Below are 25,266 nucleotides of genomic sequence, written 5' to 3' on the forward strand. Positions count from 1 at the left end.
GGTGGAGACATTTTTTTTTGTCCAGGCAGTGTATAAATCAAACAAGTACAGTGGTTTAATTTGTTTAGCAGTCTGTGTTGAACAGATGATAAATTCACTTGTTGACCTGTGTGGAAAAACTCTGTGGCTTCCTTTTGACTGCTTGTTAAAAATTGTGGGACGTTTTATTTGGCTAGTTGGAAGTTTTCTAGTAAATTTGGCTATTGTTCTTCAAAATAAATGTACTGACAATGGTTGACATAACTGTCCAATCACCCAACACTATTGATCAAGAAATCTCTTTTTTGATAAAAAGGGTTTTCTTAGTTTCCTTCACAATAAAATAATTATTTTGATTAAATAGAAACAAGTTTAATAGTTTGTAGAAATAGCATGTCAAGAAAAGCTGCACATTATGTCTAGTTATGGTGGTAAAGTTACAGAGTTTATTAACTTTTTTCAATTTGTTGGCTTTTTTCTGAGAACATTGAGAACATAAATGAAAAACAAAGACGAAAAAAAAATCAGTTTACAGTGTGATCAAAAATAGAAATCTAACTTTCTTTTAAAGCACAGACAAAACATTTACCGGCAAGTCCCTGACATTTTTCCTGAATATGAAGCCTTTGGAAGAACGGGGGTGGGGGGTCATTCCTATTAGCACTCATTAGAAACCAAAAAGCTAGAGCTACAGAGCTTGTGCAGAATAAAAATCACTCCATGATGGCCCTGTAGATGACGGGCTCGATGTAGTCCCCTCTGTATCGAGAGTTGATGACTCGTTGCCGTTTGGAGTTCTGTTTGATGTTGTTCTGTGCGAGCTCGAAGCGCATGTCTGACGCCACTGACTGGAGACAACACAAAACCACACTGAGTGAAGGAAATAACAGATCCAGGTGCAACAGAACTGACACAAACATCTGGCTTCTTATCTAAAGGCACTCTTGGCTGTTGGTGAACCTCTACCCTGTTTACACATGAACGATCTCTGGAAACGTTAGCATTTTTTTATGTTTAGTTTGAAAAAACAAAACACAATGTAACACACTGTAATGCTGTGCTCATTAACATGTCAAGCCAATAGCTGGTGCTGTGACTTTTGTATTTCAATGGCATGTGCATGTTCGCAGAGCGCTCAGTTTTGACATGAACACAGTTGCATTCAAAAAGATTTGTTTAGACCAAGGATGAGGCTGGGTCGCTCCTACATGGTGAAAGGGGTGAGCAGGACAAACAGCACTCTGCTACATGCCATTGTTACTGCCGTTCACCTACTCGTGCAAGCGCAGAAAAACTACTGACTGCAGCCGGCCGTGGTTTCACATTAATGCTGAGCGTTTCCAACAACTTTCACTCTGACACATGGATTTAAAAAACTTCAGTTTCAGATAAAACTGTTGTTGTGTACACAAATGACAGAAACGCAACAAATAAGTTGTGGCTCACCATACGAGACTTGACTCGTTTGGGCAAATCTTCATCAAGAGTGTAGATTTCTTCTCTCTTGACTGTGATTTGTGATTCATCTTCAAACTCCACCTGGATGCACACAGGCAGTAACAACTAAACTTAGCACTGAACCCAACAAATGGAACAATAAACAGAGAAACGTGGGGTGGGTTTACCAGGTACATAGGGATGGAGTGGGATCTTATAAACTTGGCTCCGTATATCAGCCCGTCTGTCCATCGCACCTGAACCGCCTCACCTTCAGAGGGCGGGCCAAGCCGGACACAGTCACGGTTCTGCACAGACATCAAGCAAACTGCAGACTCACACTTTGTGTTGCAGGATTCCTACGCAGTTTCTATTTTGAAACTACTCTTTCAGACTCAAAATTTCAAAACCTTTATGCCAATTTTTGAGTAATTTTTGCCGTCAAAACCTCGGCAAATTTGCTGTGAATTTTACTGTGGTAATTTTATTAGGGATGCACGATATTATCGGCATGGTATCGGCCGATATTAGCATTAAATTTCAACATCGGACAGTCCATTAAAATAACTCGCCGATATAAAAGGCGCTGTTTGTACCTGCAGCGGCAGCACAACGCGATGACGTCACGTGCGCCTGCCTGATCGCATGGAGGAGAGGAAAATTCAAAATGTTGGCGTGTGGAAGTTTTATTTTTCGTTGGTGAGAATGTCGGATTCCAAAGATTTATGGACTACATTGAGCCTCGCTACATCGTCCCCAGTCGAAGATATTTTTCCGATGTAACGTTACCCGAGTTACAAGCCGTCATTTCCAACATCGTTGAGAAGCTAATAGCTGATAGCACAACTTGTTGGGTGAGTTTTGCCACAGACATTTGGATGTCGTGTTAGCCCCGTTAGCATGATTAATCTTATGGAACAATGGATAGACAAACTTTGATCTTAAAAAGTCTGTCCTTCATGCACAGGAGTGCAGAGGATCTCACACTGCAGCTAGGAACCTGGAACAAGTCTCCACAAGTGAGACAGCATCGCAGCTGACTAATGCTAATAAATAACATTTAACACTTTTCATTTAATAGAAGTTAAAGTGCTCTGCATATCATATGGTTGTTACTGAATATGTCACCAGCTCTTATAGCTGTTGCACAATTTTTGTAGCAAATAAGCCTAAACAAGAGAGAGGGCTATGTTCTGACAAAGGAACGTATATAAAATATCGGTATCAGCATCGGTTATTGGCCAAATAAGTTTTAACACATTGGTATATCAGTCAAAAATCCAATATCGTGCATCCCTAAATTTTATTATCTACATATAACAAACACCATGAAAAACACACTGTGCTCAAAAAGTTGACGGGTAAAACGTTTTCTGATTATTTTAAGAGTCATAATGTATGGTCGAAATAAAGGAATGACTTTAGTGACAGGTTGAAAAGTAAGAAATCAGTATTTGAGTGTAAAACAGATTTAACATCTAAGTTAATAATGGGTTATATGGTTAAATGATTCTATGGAAATATTGTAATGTATTCTGATGCATGCTCAATAATCCAGGTAGAAAAATCTAAAAAAGTTAAATCTGGTCCTCTGGACATTAAAAAAAAACCCAAAACAAAGCAAAACAACAAAAAAATGTAGAAACGTTTCGTCTCTCATCCGAGACTGAGGAAGTCTCTCGGATGAGAGACGAAACGTTTCTACATTTTTTTGTTGTTTTGCTTTGTTTTGGGGTTTTTGAATGTCCAGAGGACCAGATTTAACTTTTTTAGATTGCAATGTATTCAATGTAAATGTAAGCAATGTTCATTTGACAGAGTTGAAGTCCCCTGGCTGCACCAGAACTGCGAGCGCTTCTGCTGTCGCTACGTGCTCCTGCAATATTTTAATGTAGTAACGCTGTAATGCAAAACTGACAGTGACGTAGAGGTCTATGAAATATTGTAGATGTAGCTGTTTTGACCTTCTGGGACTTTACATCCTTAAATGAGGACAATGGCTTTCTTGCACATATTTTATTTTGTTAAGCTTAGAACTGTCCTTAGTTTACAACAAAGTTCATGCTCAATCATCCAGGGACCAAATCCAATAATTCTGAGTCGGATCATCTGGACGGTTTCTTTTTTTATAGAGACGTTTCGCCCTCTATCCAGAGGGCTTCATCAGTCAGAGGAATTTCAGTAAACTGTTTCCCCACCAAGCAGTAAACTCCTTAAGTGGACCAACCAGTTTGCTGGAGCTAAGATGGTTTCTGGGGGCTGTCCTGTCCCTCGTCGACTCCTCCTAGGCAGGCAGCCACAGCTAAAGTGGCTCAAGGCAACAAAGTTCATGCTCAATCATCCAGGTACAAAATCCAATAATTCTCAGTCGGGTCATTAGTTTATTATTTTTAAGCTTTGTTTACAATAAAACTTTACTGTAAAAATAAAAACAACTTTAAATCCCGAGATTTAAAATTTTTTTTTTCAAACTAATCAAAATAAAAGTTTGTTCCTCCAAGCTGAAACCATTCAAGGAACCATCTGCAACAAGTAAGATAATAAATGTTCAGAACCTATCTATGAACCCTCACTTCAAAATGTCCAGAAACCTCTTTAAGAGCGATGTGAATAAACAAATACTGTGAATGTTAGTTAACTGAAGCAACATTTTAAAGAACTGAGGGCTGAAATGTTTCCAAGACAACTTAAAAAAAAGGAGAAGGTCAAACAGAAGTGGATTAACACGAGTTATCGCAACTGAAGGTGGTTTAACAAGTTATTCTATTTTAGGGTGGAATCATTTTATTCATCCCGTTTCTGCTTTTCATCTCAGTTTTTGTTATGTAGATAATGACACAGTGTTGTATGTCATGTGTTGTCAAAACTTGTAGAATTAGATTACTTAGATGGCTCTGAAACCTTAGAAATTCAAGGTGTGCTTTCTTTGACCATGTTCAAGCAGAACCTGAGCAGAAAATGTTTGTTACATACACCTGTAGAAGTAATGTAATTACCTCAATGTCCTCAGGAAATAGGTTGTCGCTGTATGAGCCGTCATCAAACACCACCTCATAGAACGTGGCTGAGGTCAGCTCCACCACTTCGCTGTGATAGTAACGGGAATTTCTGTATTTGCAAATCACCTTCTGGCCTACTGACAATTCCCGCATTGAGGATATGTTGCGCTGTGAAGATAAGCCGAGAGTTACTCTATCAGCCAACAACATTTACTGAGGAATGACTCTTGATGTAAGGCAATGAACTCAGATCAATAAGAAGCCCACAAACAGTTCATTTTATGATTTGACCACACCGTTATCACCCATTTGCTTGGTTTTGTTTCATAAACAATGGCACCTTTTAGTGTGATTTACGTTTGAAGTTGAATTTTTATTTACTCATCCTCTTAAGCGAGCATACTGTAATTGCTGGACTATAAACTGCTACTTTTTTCATAGGCTTGAACCCCACGGTTCATACATTGCTGGATTTTTTTTTTTTTTTTGACGGGCTAGCAAGCTTCCTGCAGCCAAAAACAAAAGTTAATTCAAGATGGCGCTGGTGTGTAGGGCTTGCCGTACATTGCTTGCCGTATATTCCTCTCTGCTTCGGTTTTGTTTTTATTATTTATGCAGTGTGTCGACGCATATCTACAATATGATAGTCGGGCACTTTTGGAGCTCCGTAGCTTTGCAGAATTGCCTGCAGAGATTCTCGACAGCGGTCGGGACTGTCCCTCCGGTTCTGTCCGGGATATCTGCCTTCCTGCTTCGAGACCCTGGCCCATCTCCCCGGAGGAGACACCGCAGACGTCGGGAAAAGCGCGCTGGAGTTTTGGTGAAAACGAGGCACCGATTGGATTATTCTGCCAAAGATGATGGGACTCGTTCTGGATCTGATCCTCACCTCCCGGACCCGTGGTGCGTCTGGGGCCCTGCTGTTGGCTAGCTACCCATGCACCCTGACCATGTAAACAACAGGAGTTGTCTACCGGCGCAGCGCACGACCCGACCTGGAGGTGCTGATGTTCATAATCTGCGGCCGGTGGCACGCGCTCCCTCCACCACTGCTGTGTCCACTTTGGACTGTATCAGGATGTGTGTGGTCAACGCAAGATCCGTTACAAACAAAACTTTTATCCTCAGGGACTACTTTCAAGAGCACGATTTGGACTTTCTCTGTGTCACGGAATCTTGGATGTCTCCCGGTGAGTCCAGCGCCTTGACGGAATTATTACCCCCGGACTGTCTGTATTTTAATACCCCATGGCCATCAGATTGGCGCGATGGTGGATTATTAACAATATTCAAATCAAGCTTTGACTCTAAACAAATGCCCATCCCGTTTTCCTGCGCCAGCTTTGAGCTGAGCGTCTTTGAACTCGGCCATTCGCCTTTGACTCTGTGCGCACTGCCCCTCGAGATCCAAGGATTTCATAAATTAATTTTCTGAGTTCTTGGCTGAAATCACAATGAAATATGATCATGTTTTTAATTATTATTATTATCACTTCCGGGAAGATGGCGCCGGTGCTGGTGGCTTGCCGTTTACCTCTGTCTGTTTGATTGTTTTTTTTCTGTTTTTGTCATTTTTCTTTGGTGACATCAACTCACTACTTGTTTATGATCGCCAACAACTTTTAAATATACAGTTATCTACTGCAAACACCGTCTTGTTCGACCACTTTGACCAGGGCTCTGGACCCCCACCCCCTTTGCTTGTTGATGTCCTGGTTGACCTGAAGCGCGCTGCGTTTCTGCCCGCCAGAAAACATCGCTCCAGGCGCCATGGGAGACGTGCCGGCCGTCTCGTGAGGATTAAAGCCAGCATCAAGCTCTCTGCTGCCTCGTCACCTGCTGCTGACCATCAGACGTTAAACTGTCCATCCGGATGCTTCGCTGATCCACTCAACTCCAGCTCGCTCCAGGTGCCCGGGCCTGGTACACGCAGCGGGCGCGCGCACGGCAGCGGTGGTTTCAGCCGTCTCCAGTGGAACTTAACCAACTCCGGACCGTCTGCTGCATCATCTCCTGCCGACCATCTGCTGGATATTCGCCTGTCCAGGTGCTTCGCTGATCCTGCCTGATCCCCGTATTCGAATCTGGCTCTTGTCGCGGGCGCGCGCATAGCTGCGGCATCTCTGGTCCTTGGAGGCGCGGTTCAAACTCCAAAAATCTGAAACAGCTGATCTGTGCTCTGAGCACAGCTTTTCCTTCAGCTACTGGTCCTACAAAGATTGCTCTGCTGAATGTGAGGTCGCTGACAAATAAATCTTTTATCTTAAACAACTTTTTTTGCTCCAATGGACTGGACTTCATGTTTGTTACAGAGAACTGGCTCGTCCCTGGTGAGTTAAGTGTTTTTTTCTGAACTTTTGCCGGTGGATTGTGCCTTTTTTAATGCTCCAAGGACTTCTGGTAGGAATGGTGGATTATTAGTTTTTAAAAAGCTCTGGAACTGCAGACAGCTACAGGCTGTGACATTTCAGAGTTTTGAACTGCTTTATTTTGAGCTGCTCCAACCCAACACTATGCTGCTTGATCTACAGACCACCTTCATACAACAAAAACTTCATAAGTGAATTGTCTGACTTTCTGACTGGAATACTGCTCAATTATGACAGGGTCTTGATTCTGGGAGACTTTAATGTACATGTTTGCTGTCCTGACAAGCCTTTGGTGCAGGAGTTTCAAAATCTGATCCAATCTTTCAACCTTGTGCAAAATGTTGTTGGTCCAACTCACCAACAGGGCCATACACTTGATTTAGTTCTGTCTCACGGTTTATCTGTGGTTAACCTGGAAATTGGGGATGCTATTGTTTCAGAACACAAACCCATTTAATTCCAAACCTCTGTTATTCATGAGTCTAAATCCCCCGCTCCAGCCAAGAGTTGTTGGATCTTTAACTCTTCAACCGCTGCCCTTTTTTCCTCTGTATTCATTACTGATGCTGCTTCAGTCCCTGAAACCTCTGCCTGTATTGGTACGCAGGAGCTGCTCAGTAGGCATGATGCGACCTGCTCTAAGATCTTAGACCTCGTGGCCCCGCTAAAAATCAGGCGACCAAAGCAGGCACCACACCCCTGGTTGAACGTGACCACTCAAGCGGCCAAACGTCTATGCAGGAGAGCTGAACGTAAGTGGAAAAAGGACAAATTACAGGTTTCTTTTATTATGTTAAAAACGTGTTTGAAAGATTATCAGATCTGAAAAGAACAAATACTTCTCCCAAATCATTGCTTCAAACAGTCATAATCCCCGTGTTCTTTTTAATACCGTAAATTCCATTTTAAACGTGCCTCCGTCTGCCAGTATGGAGGCCTCCGTTGACATCTGCAACAACTTTACTAGATACTTTGCTGATAAGGTAGAGTTGATTAGGTCATCCATCCCCCAGTCCACAACTGACCCCTCTGTCTTTGTCCCTTGCTCAGCTGTCTTTAAACAGTTTGAACCCATTTCACTCTCATTTCTAAACAAAGTCGTTGGTCAGATGAAACCCTCTGGTTCCCCCGCTGACCCCATTCCTGCATCGTTTTTCAAACAAGTTCTACCCATGATTGGACCCTCTGTTCTTACTATTATAAATAGTAGTATTGTGACAAGTGTGGTTCCCGATGTTTTCAAACATGCAGTAGTTCATCCATTAATTAAGAAACCTGGACTTGACCCTTCGACTTGCTCAAATTTCAGACCAATCTCAAAACTTCCCTTCCTGTCCAAAATCCTGAAGAAAATAGTTTTCATTCAATTAAACAAGTTTTTGAATGAGAACAGAATCTTCGAAATTTTTCAATCTGGTTTTAAGCAACTCCACAGCACTGAAACAGCATTAGTAAGGGTTTGTAACAACATTATGATATCAAACGATTCTGGTCAATTTGTGGTACTTGTGCTCCTGGACCTTACTGCTACTTTTGATACTGTTGACCACAGTATCCTTATATCACGGCTGGAACAGTGGGTTGGGATCACAGGAGCTGCATTAGAATGGTTCCGCTCATACCTGAGTGGCAGGAGCTTCTGTGTCAAGGTTGGTAATAATGTATCCGCCTCATTACCTCTTTCTTGCGGGGTCCCACAGGGTTTGATTCTTGGACCCCTTCTGTTCTCACTTTATTTGCTCCCACACGGGTCCATCCTGAGGAAACATGGTCTTTCATTCCATTGCTATACTGATGACTGCCAGATCTACCTGCCTGTGAAACCAGCAAGTGTTTGCTCCATTCAACCTCTGTTAAAATGTCTGGACGACATTAAGGCCTGGATGGCTTCAAATTTCTTAAGTTTTAACAATGACAAGACTGAAGTCATTGTTTTTAGCCCTAGCTTAACTGCCACCACTGATCCTGTCAACCTGGACTCTCTTCAGCCATATCTGAAGCAGTCTGGTAAAAATCTCGGGATGGTTTTAGACTCTGACTTCAAGTTTGACAAACAAATCAACTCTGTTCTGCAGAAAAGCTTCTTCCAACTCAGACAGGTAGCTAAGCTCAAGTCAGTGTTGTCCAGACCCGACCTTGAGAAACTAGTCCACGCCTTTGTCACGACCCGATTGGACTATTGCAATGCACTGTATGCTGGGATCAGCCAGGCCTCCATCTCATGTCTTTGGCTCGTCCAGAATGCTGCTGCTAGGCTTTTAACCGGAACTCATAGGTCTGAACATATTACACCAGTTCTGTCCTCCCTTCACTGGCTCCCTGTTCGTACGAGGATAGTTTTTTAAATTCTTCTGTTGACCTTCAAATGCCTGAATGGCCCCGCACCCCTTTACCTCTCTGAGCTTCTGGAACCTTACGTTCCCTCTCGGGCCCTGAGATCATCCGATCAGCTGCTTTTGGCTGTTCCAAAAACAAGACTGAAGCTCAGAGGAGATCGGGCTTTTTCAGTCATGGGCCCCAAACTCTGGAACAACCTGCCCCCCAACATCAGGCAGGCTACCTCCCTTCCTCACTTCAAATCCCTGCTTAAAACACATCTGTTCTCTCAGGCATTTCATACAGTGTAAATTGATCTAGTGTTTTTTAATCTGTGACCCTATGTTTTAAATGCTTTTTATTAATTCTTCAGTTTTTATTATTAGTGTATTGTATATATATGTTTATATATTTTTCTCTTTAATTTACTCATTGATTGTTGTTGTTGTTAAGCACTTTGATAACAGGTTCTGTTTTAAATGTGCTCTATAAATAAAGTTGACTTGACTTGACTTATTAGGAACTTTAATATTAATGTTTGTTGTCAGGAGAAGTCCTTGCTTGGTTAAAGACTTTTTAGAATTATTGGACTCATTTAATCTAACTCGGCAGGTAAACGGTCCCACCCAGGAGCACTGACATAACCTGGACCTTGTTTTAACATGTGATGTGACTGTTAGCAGTTTTGAAATCGGTGATAATGTATTTTCAGACCACATGCGAGTCCTGTTCGAGTTCACCTCCCCCCATCTAACTCCTAAGCCGTGCGCTCCTGCATGTCGCAGCCAGGTCATTAACCACTTCACTGTCACACATTTCACAGATGTCTTTAACTCTGAAAAGTTCAATCAAGCCTCAGTGTTTCCCACCACCACTGATGAGCTAACCTCCCAGTTCAACTCTCTCTGCTTAAATGCTCTGGATCATGTTGCTCCTGTAAAAACCAGAAAAACGAAACTCAGATCAGAACCTTGGCTGAATGATGTCACCAAGACCGTTAGGCAGCAATGCAGGAGGGCGGAGCGTAGATGGAAGAAGGACCGTTTGCAGGATTCTTTTCAAATACTAAAACAGAGTTGGCATCATTATCAGAAAGCAGTAAAAATTGCTAAATCTAAATACTTCTCTGATATAATTATAGCCAACTCTCATACCGCAGGGGTCCATCCTCGGCCCCCTTCTATTTTCTTTATATGTGCTGCCACTAGGTGCTATTTTCCGGAAACACAACATACGCTTTCTCTTCTACGCCGATGACTGTCAAATTTACTTCCCCCTAAGACACAATGGTACATGCTTTATTCAACCTCTGCTTGACAATCTGGCTGACATCAGAGACTGGATGGCTTTAAATTTCAAAGTTTCAATGAGAAGAAGTCTGAAGTCATGTTGTTTCCTCCCAACGACACAATCATCAACCACTGCATTGACCTTTCCACTCTAGCTCCGTTAGAGAAACAAAGAGTCACTAATCTGGGAGTGATAATGGACCCTTCCTTGAAACTTAACAGTCATGTAAACATGATTGTTAAATCCTGTTTTTTTCCAGCTGAGGCCCATATTGTCCAAAAATTACCTGGAGACAGTAATACATGCATTCATAACATCCAGGCTCGATTACTGCAACTCGCTCCTGTTTGGTATCAGTCAGACCTCCATTGCACGACTGCAACTGGTCCAAAATGCGGCAGCCCGATTTTTAACCAGTACAGGCAAAAGAGAGCACATTACACCAGTTTTGGCCTCCCTGCACAGGCTACCGGTTCACTTTCGTATCCAGTTCAAAATACTCTTGTATGTCTTCAAATCACTGAACAGCTCTGCACCCTCCTATCTCACTGATCTGCTGCAGCCATATGTCCCACCGCATTCTCAGAGGTCAGCGGACCAGTTTCTTCTCACAGTTCCAGGAACCCGTCTTAAGCGCAGAAGTGACAGGGCCTTCTCTGTAGCAGGACCAAGACTTTGGAACGAGTTACCTCTACCTGTCAAACAGGCCCCCTCCCTCACAGTTTTTAAATCCTGCTTAAAAACCCACTACTATTCCCTGGCTTTCAACACTGTATGATTTGTGTTGATTCTGTATGCATCACACTGTGTTAGTCATTATGTATCTGCTATTATTTTGTTTCTATATTTTGATTTTACATTATGTTAGGTGTTGCTGTGTGCTTTGCCCGTCTGTTTGTATAGCACTTTGGTTGGCCCTGTCGCTGTTTAAAGTGCTTTGTAAATAAAATGGTATGGTATTTAGCCTTGTCACACCCAGGTGCTCACAGAGCTGCCCAGTACGTCTCTCTTGGGAGGTGGGTCCTCGTGACTTAACAAGACTATCTGTATAAATAAAGGTTAAAAAAATCAGACCAATGAAAATACCGAACAGGTCACAGTGGACCAAAGAAGCTACAAATTACCATAAATCAAACGTACTCTCACTAGATTCTTCAGATCGGTTATTTTGCGCTTCATCCACAGACCCTCATCATGGAAAACACACAAAGAAATGCATCTGATGCAGCTTTCAAGTTAAAGGCGACATTGATTTGGCTGTTGAAGAAGGAAAGAGCTGGTGCATGTAAGCTTGGTGTTTCCTGGCAGGCTACTGTATTTATTATTTTTTAACCAGCTGTGTTACAGGCATTGTTCAGAAAAAAAAACAAAAAAACATTTACCATACACATTTGTTTATGTTACTGGTATGCATTTAATTAAAAGTAAAAAAAAAAATTCTGTGTAACATCTGTCTGTGTAAGCACAGCATATATATGTACATTTATTTATTTATTTATTTATTTTTTACTGGGCACGGCTTATATTTGGGTGTGCTCAATAGTCTGGAAATTACAGTACTTCATTTGTACCATAACGTGCCAGTAACGTGCTTGTTTACCTCAGGTATGACGGGCGTTCTGTGTCTGTGGCAGGTGATGAAGACTACGAACGGCCAGTCATCTGGGTGCATGAGGACGCCTGCTGCCTGAGCACAGGTGGGGTGAAACGCTGTGGAACAACGCCCATGGGAGCACTGGACATAACAGCCCTTCATCTCCCTCTTCATTCGCTTCCTGCAGTATGCACATTTCTAGCAAAGTATCAGAGACAAGAGTGAAGGAGGAGTAAGAGTTACAAGGGTTACAAATTTACTGCCTCCTCCTCTACAAGAAGATTAACACAATTTTTTATTGTGTATTCTCATTTAGTTTTCTTTGTGCTGCATGAGTCGTAAAACCACACCACAGAAGTACGAGCCCATCAAGCACATACCGTATTTTCCGCCATACACGTCGCGTCGCCATATAAGTCGCATCAGTCCAAATATGTCTAAAAAAGTGGAAAAATCCATAAATATGTCGCTTCGCCGTATACGTTGCATCTATTATGGATCACTGCTGACGCGTCGCATTTGTTACGCATCACTGCTGACAACCCGGAAATGTGGGCCGGTGTTGTGCCAAAAAAATACAATAAAATAAATTGATGGGCTGCCAAATGTCAGCCGCAGGAGCGTGCACAAGAGGACTTTAACAAGATTAACACTTAAAAACAATTATTTGTTTGCTCGAAATTATAGTAAAAGGTATGTCTCAGTCTAACGTTTGCTTAATAAATGCACTAACGATCAAACTGGCTGTATTTCAAACATATTCGCTGCCTCGGTGCTCCGTGAAAGCACAGAGGGAGGAACAAAAAATGAGGAACGCTGTCAGTTTCTTAGAAATTTAACAAGAAAAGCACCTAAAACAATTATTTGTTTGCTCAAAATTATTGCAACGGTGTGTCTCAGTTGAACTTTTACTTAATAAATGTACTTTAGTGGTCAAATTAGCTGCATTTCGCCGGGGCGGTGCAGCTGGTTTGATGGTTCCAAGCAGCGAGCAGAACGAAGGTGGCGTACTATGGCAAGCTGATTGTGTCATTAATAGCTGTTGAAATATTATCAGTCATCCAGGACATGGTAAATTCGAAAAGGTTCAAGGAAAAAAAAAAAGCAACAAAGTATAAAGTATAATAAATAAAATCCAGTTGTTTTTGTATTGAACTTTTCCGAATTTGTCATTATAGCCACGTTTACCAATTACATGACACAACGGCATGCCATACCCCTATTATTACTCTGCTGCCATCTAGTGGTTGAAAATGGCACTGCTCTTTTTTCCCCCCAGTCTGAATGAATGAAAACGGTCATATCTCAGCCAAAAATTTGTTTATAAATTTGGGAAAAAAATCCATAAATATGTCAATTCGGCATCTAAGTCGCAGGGCATGTACATTATGCAAAAAAACGGACTTAGGTCGTTTTCACACTAGATAGTCCGGTAGACTCGGTTCGGTTCGGGACCAATATTCATAAGCTTTTGTTTACATTTGAGCTGGTGCGTTTGCATTCACACTGCACTGTGCAGTCGAGTCAACCTGTTGAACCAACCTATTCCCCCGCTCGCCTGTGGGGGCGCTGCACCAAGAACTACTGAAAGAAACGACACAAAAACCTCTGAAGACACGTCTTCTTCTTCTGTAAATAAAAATAAAAACGAAGTGGCATCAAGCAGTTTTAAGAGTTATATTTTGTAATTTTTCAAAAATGGACTTAGCATGAGCAGAAGATGAGGCAGAAGACCATGGAGAATATTGTTTTTCCACACAAGGCAGCTGACGGCTTCATATAAGGTCAGAGAAATGCGTGTTTGTTTACCCTGCGGAGTGGGGCCCAGTCTGTTTACATTCACACTGTACTCGAACCGCGCTGGAGTTCGCTTCTACCGGACCGAGACCTAGGTTTTAGCCCGGGCCAGAGTTTGCCTTTTTGTTCCGTGACAGAGTTCGATGGCGCGTTCACACCTCCCTAAACGAACCGGACTTTCAAGGAAAACGAGCTAGAGTTGGATTAAAGCGGACCAAACAGGACTAGTGTGAATGCACCCTTATATGGCAAAAAATACGGTAATTTTGGCTCGACCCGGCCCGAATTTCAGCTCGGGTCATAAACCACAACTCTAGTATTATTTACTTTAGATTCAATCCAGATGTAAACACCTAGAAATAAAAGTTGATATGTTGCACTTGTCTCATATTCATCTTTCGATGCCAATCCCAAAAGTTTTCAGTCTACTGTAAAAGGAAATGGTGTCATTGTGCCAATACTTTTGCGAGGGTGTACAGGAAAACTGCGCTCCTACCAGTCTGAACCGAGGAAGAGGAATGGCAGAGAGGTCAATGGGGCTCCGCTTGGTGATGTTGACAAAGCGAGCTTCCAGCACGGTGACGGCACACAGCACATGAACCCATCTGTTATCAAGGGAGACAAAGATGATCTTTGGATTAAAACTTTTTGTTGTCATAATTATAATATATCAAAACATTTTTAATTGTTCATATAATGCTCATAAAAGCTGTGATACAATGCATTCGCTCCCACAGCATTAACTTTCAAAATCAACTTGCAAAATGTAGATAAAAAATGAAACTTCCTCTGTTCCTGAATATCACAGTGACATTCAGATGCACTTCCCCAAAACGAGCACAAAACTAACCACAAGTTGTCATATCCACCCATCTTAGTGCATGTGCTTTATTTGTTTATTTAGCTAGACTTTTGCAATCTTTAGCTAGAATCCTGCTACCTTTAGCTAATTCTTTGCTTCACAAAGAGTTGGTACATACAACAGTTCTGAAAAACTGAAGAGCTTGACTTGTACCATCATTAAAATTTGAATTTAAATAATTGTGAAGTTCCCCACCCCCTCCTTAGTCTTTGACTTACTTGTCATTATTAGTTCTCTGCAAAGCTCCCCCTCTCAGTGAACACAGACAGCAGTCCTAAAGGCAGAAAGATAATGTTACTCTTTCATATTTTCTGTCAAGCACATACTCCAAGGCATGATGCATAAACTGTGAGTTTATGACCGAATAACAAAAACTTTCTTCAGGTGTCAACACAGTTCTTGGTTTGTTGCTGTATATTTGACAATCATTTTTACTAAGTTTAACCAAAATTAGTTTTTCATCCTTAAAATGAAAAGTCATGTGACTCCTTGATTGTGTGTGGGGGAAGTAGGAATGGCTTAAAGCCCGACATCCTTACAATAAGATAAAACTTTATTGTCTACCACAATTGTGGCAGAAATTCTCCTTTGACACGCTCTACATTCATCATACAGACAAGAAACAACAATAGAACGTAATAAAATCAGAGTGGTTTCAAAAAATACAACATGGCAGCTTCAGTAAACTGATTCTTGTTGGCTTTAATTCCCAACAAGAGACAATAGGGACTTGGTATATTAGAATAACATGTCTATGGTATGACATCATTATGTCAACACTTCGAAAATTGGACACACATGATTTATTTATGTAAAATTATTTGAATTTCATAATAACAGTACAAAGAACATGAAGTACTTCTCTAGCAGTGTTTGCCCTACCATTATCCAAGGAGGGTGTCCCACCCTGTCAACAGGACCAAACGAACGAAAAACACACTTTTTTAAAAATTATCTTTTTGTGATGCTTCAAAAAGAATTTGAAGCTGGAGAAAAATGTCTTCAAGGTTCGCATATCTGGTCTGCTTGTGTTGCACATTTAGTGTTTAAAATCTGTAATTATTACCTTTTATACAGTGTATATATATATATATATATATATATATATATATACACACATATACACACACACATATGTGTGTGTGGTATTTTGTTTGGTTGCTTTATATTATATTTTCTTTTGCTCTGGGAAGCAAACCAAAATTGTGCTGTATTTAGGTGCAATGGCAATAAAGGTCTATTCTATTCTAATATTTGCTGTGGTAGTAGCTGAATCATTCACAACACACAATCCGAGTGCTAACAAACTGTGCAAGATCTTGTGAGATATCACAACATTGCATGAGATTGTGCATACCGGTAATTTAATTTCAAGGTTTAATCAAAATATTTACAACTCTTATTTCTCAACATAAACTGATTTTATCTTAAAACTTTGGCATGAAAGACAGCGGACAACATGCATTCCTTAAAGGAACGTTATGATTTAATTCCTAATGTTACTCAAGATTAATATGCAACTGTTTAACACACATACTTGTATTTTATACAGTGGGGCAAGTATTTAGTCAGCCACTGATTGTGCAAGTTCTCCTACTTAAAAAGATGAGAAAGGTCTGTAATTTTCATCATAGGTTCACTTGAACGATGAGACAAAATGAGGAAAAATAATCCAGGAAATCGCATTGTAGGATTTTTAAAGAATTTATTTGTAAATTATGGTGGAAAATAAGTATTTGGTCAATAATAAACAAGCAAGATTTCTGGCTCTCTCAGACCTGTAACTTCTTCAAGAAGATCTTCTGTCCTCCACTTGTTACCTGTATTAATGGACCTGTTTGACCTCGTTGTCTGTATAAAAGACACCTGTCCACAGCCTCAAACACTCAGACTCCAAGCTCAACCATGGCCAAGACCAAAGAGCTGTCAAAAGACACCAGGAAGAAAGCTGTAGACCTGCACCAGGCTGGGAAGAGTGAATCTACAATAGGCAGCAGGTTGGTGTGAATAAATCAACTGTGGGAGCAATTGTAAGAAAATGGAAGACGTACAAGACCATTGATAACCTCCCTGGATCTGGGGCCACAAGCAAGATCTTTCTAAGTAGGAGAACTTGCACAATCAGTGGCTGACTAAATACTTTTTTGCCCCACTGTATAAAGTCAGTCAGCAGGCAGCTGCCTCAAGGGACAGACTTGACCCAGTGTTCGTCCATTTATGGTTGTCAGACTGAATGATGTTCTGTCGCTCAGATGAATCATTTACCACTGAACTGCCCTGGCCAAACAAAGATAAATATGTAAAACAGTATATTTTACTGGTTCTATGCTAGCTCAGTTCTGTGTGAAACAGTGCTGTGTACAATATTTTCGTAACTGACTGACTTCCTCTTTAAAACACAATATGAGCAGCTCTGCTTACAGGAAGAATGTTGCTTTGATTGATGGAGTGCTGGAGGCAAAACAGTTTCCTGAGTAACAAACAACATTTACAAACTGCTAGGGCAGGTAGTGGGCCCGATACCAGCCTCAACTACTCATACTTGTACTCATAAAAACACTAATACTTTGTGCTGATACCACGTTTATGCTTTATGACGTCATTTCCCCTTCCGCATTGCAAGTAACCGACAACAAAAATTTAATAAAGGTTATAGTTTGGAGATATTTTAAGAAGTTAAGACAGCAGATTGCTTGATGTATTCTTAATAAATTTTTTAAAGTGTTTTTTAAGTGTGTATCGTTTAAGTACGAACTAATTAATTACTCTGTATAAGTACTCAGTATTGGCAAGTACCTAAACTAAAGTACTTGTACTTGGTTTAAACAAAACTAGTATTCCATTATGGCAGGACTTACAATTCAGTAAAACGGTAAATTACAGACTACTGAGCGCACGTGAATATAAACCATGCCCACTAAAAACATTTTTTTATCATTAATTTTACATATATAGGCCGCACTTGTAGATAAGCCGCGGAGGTTCACGTTGTAACACGAGATATTTATACACGCAGCACGGTGGCGCAACTGGTAGAGCTGCTGCCTCTCAGCGAGCAGGTCCTTGGTTTAAACCCCGGTCCAGGGGCCTTTCTGGGTGGAGTTTGCATGTTCTCTCCGTGCATGTGTGGGTTTTCTCCGGGTACTCCGGTTTCCTCTCACAGACCAAAAACATGCATGTTAGACTGATTGGTAACTCTAAATTGTCCCTAGGTGTGAATGAGAGAGTGAATGGTTGTTTGTCTCATTTGTCTCTATGTGTCCCTGTGATGGACTTGCGACCCGTACAGGGTGTACCCCGCCCCTCGCACAGTGATTGCTGGACATGGGCACCAGCGACCCCCGTGACCCAAAATGGAATAAGCGGGTAAAGAAAATGGATGGATGGATGGATGAATATTTATACACATTTTTTTGTAATTTTTAATTAAATAAGTACTGGTAACATACACAAATACATATAGTAAATGTTTTTTTTTCTTAACAATGCCTATAATATGGCTGGTTTAGAAAAAATACAGTAGCCTACAGTCAGTGATCGCTATCTTCCTCCTGCACAGGATGGAGGACAGCATACTAAGGGCCCATTTACACAGACAAGGTTGGGGGGGCGGGGGGTAGGTTTTTTCAGATGTTGATCTGAGGAAAACAATCCGCGTTGACACGGAGCGCATTTGGTGTTTACCTAAAACCAGGAACTCACCCCGAATTCGCTGTAGTTGCTATGCCAGGTCATTTAGTTGGCGCTGTGAATTTTGTACATTCACCTAATGCGCATGCACTCTGCCTGAGACGGCTGTCTGTAAGGTACTCCCTCTGTGCTGAAAGCCCAATAACAACAAAACTTAAAGATGGATTTTGGATACGCGTCAACAAATTTGACATCAAGCCGGACCGCTTCGTCTAACAGCTCGACACAGCCGGTCACTGAGCGAACCAGCACTGACGAGAATGATGTCGGGCTTTCTACTCTGGTGGTAACCAGTAGTCCTCGAGCAATGTTACAGCAGGTAAATCAACGTTCTTGAACTTTGCTTGTGTTTACTTCGGTTGCAGAACAACCAAGTTTTTGTTTTTATTTTTCTTGCAAGGAGAAGCCGTTCTCACACCAGAGGCGGAGCGGTTCTGAACGAGCACACAGCTCGGCCAAAAGTTCGGCGGTGCAGAAGGATGTCATAGAGAGAGTGATGTTGGAGCAACTATTCACTTAAAATTCTCCTCAGTTCTTTTTTCTAACCCATTCAATGTTTTAAGCTACATTAATCAAAGGAGTGATAGCCTGTACAAGCCAGCAACAACATGGCGCCAGCACCCAGGATGACGACAGAGAGGAAGGGTACAGTTCATTAATGTAGATTACAGTTTGGTTAATGTGTTTTTAAAAGTGTTCAGTTTAATTATCAGTGTTTGTGTGACATACAGTTTTTGGTGTTGAATAAATAAATAAAAATTAAACCTGATGTCTTCATTTTCAACTTAAATAACATGCAATGTGTTTCACATCATGGTTTAAATCACATAACTTGAATTACATAATGTCCAGATAGTTCCATTTAGCTCACATAGCTTCATTACATCTCCCACCACTAACAGAAACACGGTTTATTATTGTTAAACTGTTATTATTAACACATTTTATATGTTATACTCCTTGTGTCAAAGAGACAGCATCAGAATCATCTCGCCTGGGCTAAAGACAAAAAGGACTTTGGAAATCAAGGTCCCAGAGTCTGGAGGAAGAGAGGCGAGGCACAGAATCCACTTTGCTTGAGGTCCAGTGTCAAGTTTCCACAGTCAGTGATGGTTTGGGGGGGCCATATCATCTGCTGGTGTTGGTCCTCTGTGTTTTCTGAAGTCCAAGGTCAACACAGCTGCCTACCAGGAAGTTTTAGAGCATTTCATGCTTCCTGCTGCTGACCAACTTTATGGAGATGCAGATTTCATTTTCTAACAGGACTTAGCACCTGCACACAGTGCCAAAGCTACCAGTACCTGGTTTAAGGACCATGTTCTTAATTGGCCAGCAAACTCACTTGACCTTAACCCCATAGAAAATTTATTGGGTATCATAAAGAGGAAGATGTGATACACCAGATCCAACAATTCAGAAGAGCTGAAGGCCACTATCAGATCAACCTGGGTTCTCATGACACCTGAGCAGTCCCACAGACTGATGGACTCCATGTCACGCCGCATTGCTGCAGTAATCCAGGCAAAAGGAGCCACAACTAAGTGCCGAGTGCTGTACATGTTCATACTTTTCATGTTCATACTTTTCATGTTCATACTTTTCAGTTGGTCAACATTTCTAAAAATCCTTTTTTTTAATTGGTCTTAAGTAATATTCTAATTTTCTGAGATATCGAATTTGGGGTTTTCATTAGTTGTCAGTTATAATCATCAACATTAAAAGAAAAAAAAATTGAAATATATCAGTCTTTGTGTAATGAATGAATATAATATACAAGTTTCGCTTTTTGAATGGAATTACTGAAATAAATCAACTTTTTCATTTTATTCTTTTATGACCAGCACCTGTATATGATATATGATGTTAAGATGATCATATATGATCCGTACCTTGTCTTGAGGAATGGATCATATCTCAAGACCTAAAGAGTGAAATCCTGGATACAAGAACCTGAAACAAGCTTTCTTTGTAGGGTGGCCATGCTCAACCTTAGAAATAAGCTCCAGGGGGAGCTCGGACTAGAGCTGCTGCTCCTTTGCATCAAAAGGAGTCAATTGAGGTGGTTCGTATCTGATTAGGATGCCTCTCTTTGGAAGTATCCATGGCATGTTCCACTTGGAAAAGATTCCAGGGCAGACCCCTCACTGGAGGGATTATATATTCTCTCTGGCCTGGGAACGCCTCGGGATCCCCAAAGAAGAGCTGGAAAGTGTCACTAGGGAGATAGATTTTTTTTTTTCATTTAGCCTTTATTTATCCAGGTTAGTCTCATTGAGCCACGAGAACTCATTTTCAAGAGAGACCTGTTTAGGGAGCACATGGTGGGGGTTAAGGGCCTTGCTCATGGGCCCAGAGTGGGGCGAATGAGGGTGGGGGCAAGTGTGGGTGTTTCACCTACCCCACCCACAATTTTTGATGTTGTCGGGGCCGGGGCGTGAACCGGCGATCTTCGGATCACAAGCCCACCTCTCTAACCTCTGCGCCACCACTCCCCAAGATACTAAGATACTAGTGTCTCGTGCCTGAACCTGTTGCATCTGTGAATCAACTACTGATCAGTAACAGAAGAGGAAGAAGAGCCAACAGTGTTGGCAATTTACTCATCCACTGACCCACAGAGAAGAACTGAAAGGTAAACTGATAGAGACGTTCAGTAGCAATGTGGGGTTTGTGGATTTGACTCTTAAATGTAGCTTTAAAGGGTCTTGAATGTGAACAGTATTCTAGCCATCTACAACCCATCAGTGGTTCAGTTCCTTACTGAGCAGGACTTTTTCCAGAAATCACTTAACTTCTCTGAAACGGTATGTTATTTATATATATTTGTCTCCATCCATCCATTTATTATCTTTACCTGCTTCTTCCTTTTTGGGTCAAGGGGGTCACAGGTGCCCATGTCCAGCGGCAGCCATCACTTTGCGAGAGGTAGGGGACACCCTGGACAGGTCTCCAGTCCATCACAAGGACACAGAGACAAATGAGACAAACAATCATTCACTCTCTCACTCACACCTAGAGACAATTTAGAGTTACCAATCAGCCTAACATACGTTTTGGTCTGTGGGAGAAACCGGAGTACCCAGAGAAAACCCATGCATGCATGGAGACAACATGCAAACTCCACCTAGAAAGGCCCCCAGCCGGGACTTGAACCGAGTCAGCCTGCTTGCTGAGAGGCAGCAGCTCTTCCAACTGTGTCACCATGCATGTACATACATGTATTTGTCTCAGAAAATTCATTAGTGTGAGCTTCTATTTAAATGAGATATGCACGTTTCAATTACGTTTTGTTGAGTTTTCCCAGTATTGTCTGTTGTGACTACAAATATTTACCTGTTTCAATTGTATTGTGCCAAGAAGTTTGGTGCAACGTGTTGCACATCAGTCGTGCTAATTAGTGAACATTTATTACGGTTTGAGACATGCGTTGAACACTTTTTGACTGCATGCAAGGATTGTTGAACCACTCTTTTTGAGGATGTCAGTTTGGTAAAAAAAGGACATTATGTTTTTGTTTGTTTTTTTCTTAAATCCCAGATAAGGCACTTTTGTTATTAAAATGTTATCATTAGAATTTTATGTTATAGCCCACCTACCCAATATCTCCACCATCTGCCACTGTACTATATCATACCTGAAAGAGAGACTTGATGCATTCAGGGTACACCCTAAAAAGTTTGAAATCTACAGCTACATAATTGTGACTGCTGTTTAAAACAATAAAAAGGTATTTTATTTATTTTTACAGAGGAAATCAGTGTTTTTATTGGCTTTTTAATTTTGTAGAAAAAACTGAGAAGTATCCTGAATTAGCACAATGTCAATAACTACAAAACAATGTTCTGTCCACATTGCCAGGCCTTGTGATTGGGTAAAGAGTCGCAGCTCAGTGAACTTTGATAAGTGATATGTGCAGCTGATTATTCATGCTGCTGATCTCATGCTGCTCATTATTTCATGCTGTTGTATACATTTGTACCCACCTGCTCACACAGACTCATGTTTGTGCTGCTGTTGTTGTTCTGCACTTTTAGTGTTTAGCGTATATTTTAGATCTTTTAGCGTACCGTTTGGCGTTCGTTTAGCGTACATCTTAGTGTATATCTTAGATACTTTTTTACCATCTCTTTTTACACTTTATATTTTTACTATTTTTGGATGCATCTGGGACCCTGTGTACATGATTTAATTCCACCTCATGTACCACATGACAATGAACAATGCCAATAAACCTACTTGAACTTGAACTAACCTCAGTGATGGCACTGGCCTCACAGCGAGCACACAGCCAGTCGTCTAGCTCTGCTTCGTCTCCAGACACACCATAGCAGCCTAAAAATAGATAAGAAAAAAAAACAAGTCACAAAGTTGGTACTGTCATTTTAAAGCTTGTATTGTTGGGCTGACAGTTATCTGTAGTCAACCAGGATTTACCTTTTAACATTAACAATACCAAAGCTAAATGTCAAGTTACAGCTACTGAAGAGAGTTGAATTAGAAACACAAGCTCCAACGCAACCCTTTTAGACAGGACACATTAAAAGTTTTTGTTTTGAAAACACTGTACCAGAGCTCAACAAAGCTTATCTGAATCTGTAGACTAATCAGTGCTTTAAATTACATTCATACACCGATGGGGTACACATTGGAGGCAATGTGTCTTGCCCAGGGACACTTCAGCATGTGACTGTGGGTGGAATTGAACCCCCAACTCTCCCATTGGAGGACGACTGCACTAACTACTCAGCCACAACTGCCCATGTTGTGTTGTTTTAATCTGAAACATTAACAGTACGACACTCTGTATTTAAATCTAAGAAAATAGATTGTGGGCCCTCAGATTGACAGATAAATAGATTTTAGGCTTATTTATTGTGAAATATAAATATATTTACTAAACAGAACAATAACAAAAATATATTTTCCATAAAACAGGTTATTTCCTAAAACTTTGCAGAATACACGTTCTATCATACCGCTAAACATTACAATTATGTAAAAATTGTAAATGAAACTTTTAAAATTAGTTGTTACAGAAGTTCAAGTATTTAACTTTAACTAGGAACTAGGGGTACACCGATTTATTGGCCCCGATTTCCTTAATTTTGGGCAATCGGAAATAGGCTGATACTTGCATGAGAAACCGATTTTACAGATATTTTTAGTTTTAACAACAATTGTCTGAACTTCATTTACATTTCAGAGCACTGCCTCATGGTCAGTTAAAACAAGTTTGTATTGTTTCTAGGATATTGTTCAATGGTATGTTTTTGAATAAAATAATATTGAAAAATTGAAGGTGCATTGTGACCTTATAACACCTGACAGTGTCGCTTATAAAACAAAATCGGAATCAGCAGGTCAGACTTTTTTTTAGAACTCGGTGATCGTGATCGGTCAAAAAACTGCAATCGGTGCACCCCTACTAGGAACTATCAAAACCATTTTAACAATTGAAAGGACTGTGTGGAAAAGAAATGGTATTTGGAAATCCCATTGTTATCCCCACCCTTACATATTTTCAGTTATCTGAAAACAAAGGAGGGCTTACTTGTATGCACTCGAACGCAGCACTGAGCACAGCTGATCAGCCGGCTCGTCCCATCTTCTGCTACATGAGGATTAGACAGCTGACCCTCCCCTGCATCATTAGTCTTGCTGGATTGGGTGTTGAAACACATTTCAGGAATCAAAGGTTTAGACCATTGACGCCCCCCGGAACGGTTTTTCAACATCAAGCAGGAGTTTCCATTAAACTCGGTCTATTGGCAGAGTTGGGTAGAAAGAACAAATTCCAGAGGATTGTTACAGTGCTGTTTCAGACGCTTTGATTTACACAATGACACTTCACACCCACCAAACAGAAATGCATTAACATATGATCTGACACTGTCAAACAGCTGTGGAGGTCTGCTCTTTCATGTTCACAGTAGAATAAGTTAACTGTGCATTTTCACTAAAACATCACACTTAAAAAGTCAACCAAAACAGGAAATTGCTTTTATGTTTGGTAATGATATTAATGTAAAACTAACAAGCCCATAGTTTTATTATATTTATAAACTTCTCATCTGCCAAATTTCTGATCCGATGTGCAGAGAAATGTCTTCTTACAGAACATCACTGATGAGCAACAGTAAACAGAGATTTTATGTCCAAATCTTCTTGTTTTAATGCAGTTCTTTTAAATGTCTTTGTACTGATGACAGATGGATGTAAAATCTTAAACCAGTTGATTGTTGTTGTTGATTTTCTGACTGTAAATTGTTCTAAAATTTATTTAATTTACTTCATTTTTTATATATCATTCATTTATTTATTAACCTTTATTCAACCAGGCAAATCCCATTTAGATGACAGATCTTTTTTGCAAGGGAAGCTTGGGCTTGAAGACAGCTTAAAATGAAAGGTTATAGAATGAGTTGGATGTAGTTTTAATCATTTGTCAATGATGGAAGCAATCAACCAGAAATGCTACTTTAAAGTTGTGAAAACTAAAAAGGAGCAAAGTAGGTGGAGCAGCATGTTTAATAGTACAGAAGTCCCTCACTACTTCATGATTCATTTTTCACGGACTCGCTCTATCGCTGTTTTTAAAAATAAGATTGGACATGACACAATTGGCTGATTGATGGATGAGCCGCACGATCAGCATTTAATTTTTATTTTTAAAAAAATTATTTAACATTGTTTAGCACCTGCTGCACCTTTGTGCAGCCTACAGCTGTAGGAAAAGTTCCCTCCTGCAGCTTGTCATATCTCCACTCTGCAGCTGCAAAGTGGGCGTGGCCAAGAGCACTGACAGATGGCAGAGAGCAGCTGGTGGCAGGGAACTGAAATCATGACATTCTGTGCTCTTAAAGAGAGGTTAGATCATTTTTAGAGTGTGGGGTTTAAAACATCTATATATATATATATATATATATATATATA

At 40.7% G+C, this 25,266-nt stretch overlaps 1 protein-coding gene across 1 annotated transcript; it reads right to left on the bottom strand.

Moving 5' to 3' along the window:
* Positions 1-501: 501 nt before the first annotated feature.
* On the bottom strand, positions 502-24,076 carry LOC119414411 (lysine-specific demethylase 4A). Its single transcript, XM_037681504.1, has 9 exons — positions 23,885-24,076; positions 22,586-22,665; positions 14,862-14,917; positions 14,278-14,386; positions 11,991-12,182; positions 4,413-4,583; positions 1,605-1,724; positions 1,426-1,518; positions 502-827 (listed from the first exon to the last, which is right to left on the bottom strand). Exons 1-9 carry the CDS (start codon positions 24,066-24,068, stop codon positions 693-695), a joined length of 1,140 nt encoding a protein of 379 aa, XP_037537432.1. The 5' UTR covers positions 24,069-24,076; the 3' UTR covers positions 502-692.
* Positions 24,077-25,266: the final 1,190 nt, after the last annotated feature.

Source organism: Nematolebias whitei, chromosome 9, assembly GCF_014905685.2.
Source record: "Nematolebias whitei isolate Nwh7 chromosome 9, NemWhi1, whole genome shotgun sequence".
NCBI lineage: Eukaryota > Metazoa > Chordata > Actinopteri > Cyprinodontiformes > Rivulidae > Nematolebias > Nematolebias whitei.

Coding starts and splice junctions, on each gene's coding strand:
- LOC119414411 (XM_037681504.1), bottom strand. CDS start 24,068: ATGTTGAAAAACCGTTCCGGGGGGCGTCAATGGTCTAAACCTTTGATT. Junction 14,387..14,861: donor CAGAGAACTAATAATGACAA/GTAAGTCAAAGA, acceptor CCTTGATAACAG/ATGGGTTCATGTGCTGTGTG. Junction 828..1,425: donor AACGAGTCAAGTCTCGTATG/GTGAGCCACAAC, acceptor TGTTGTCTCCAG/TCAGTGGCGTCAGACATGCG.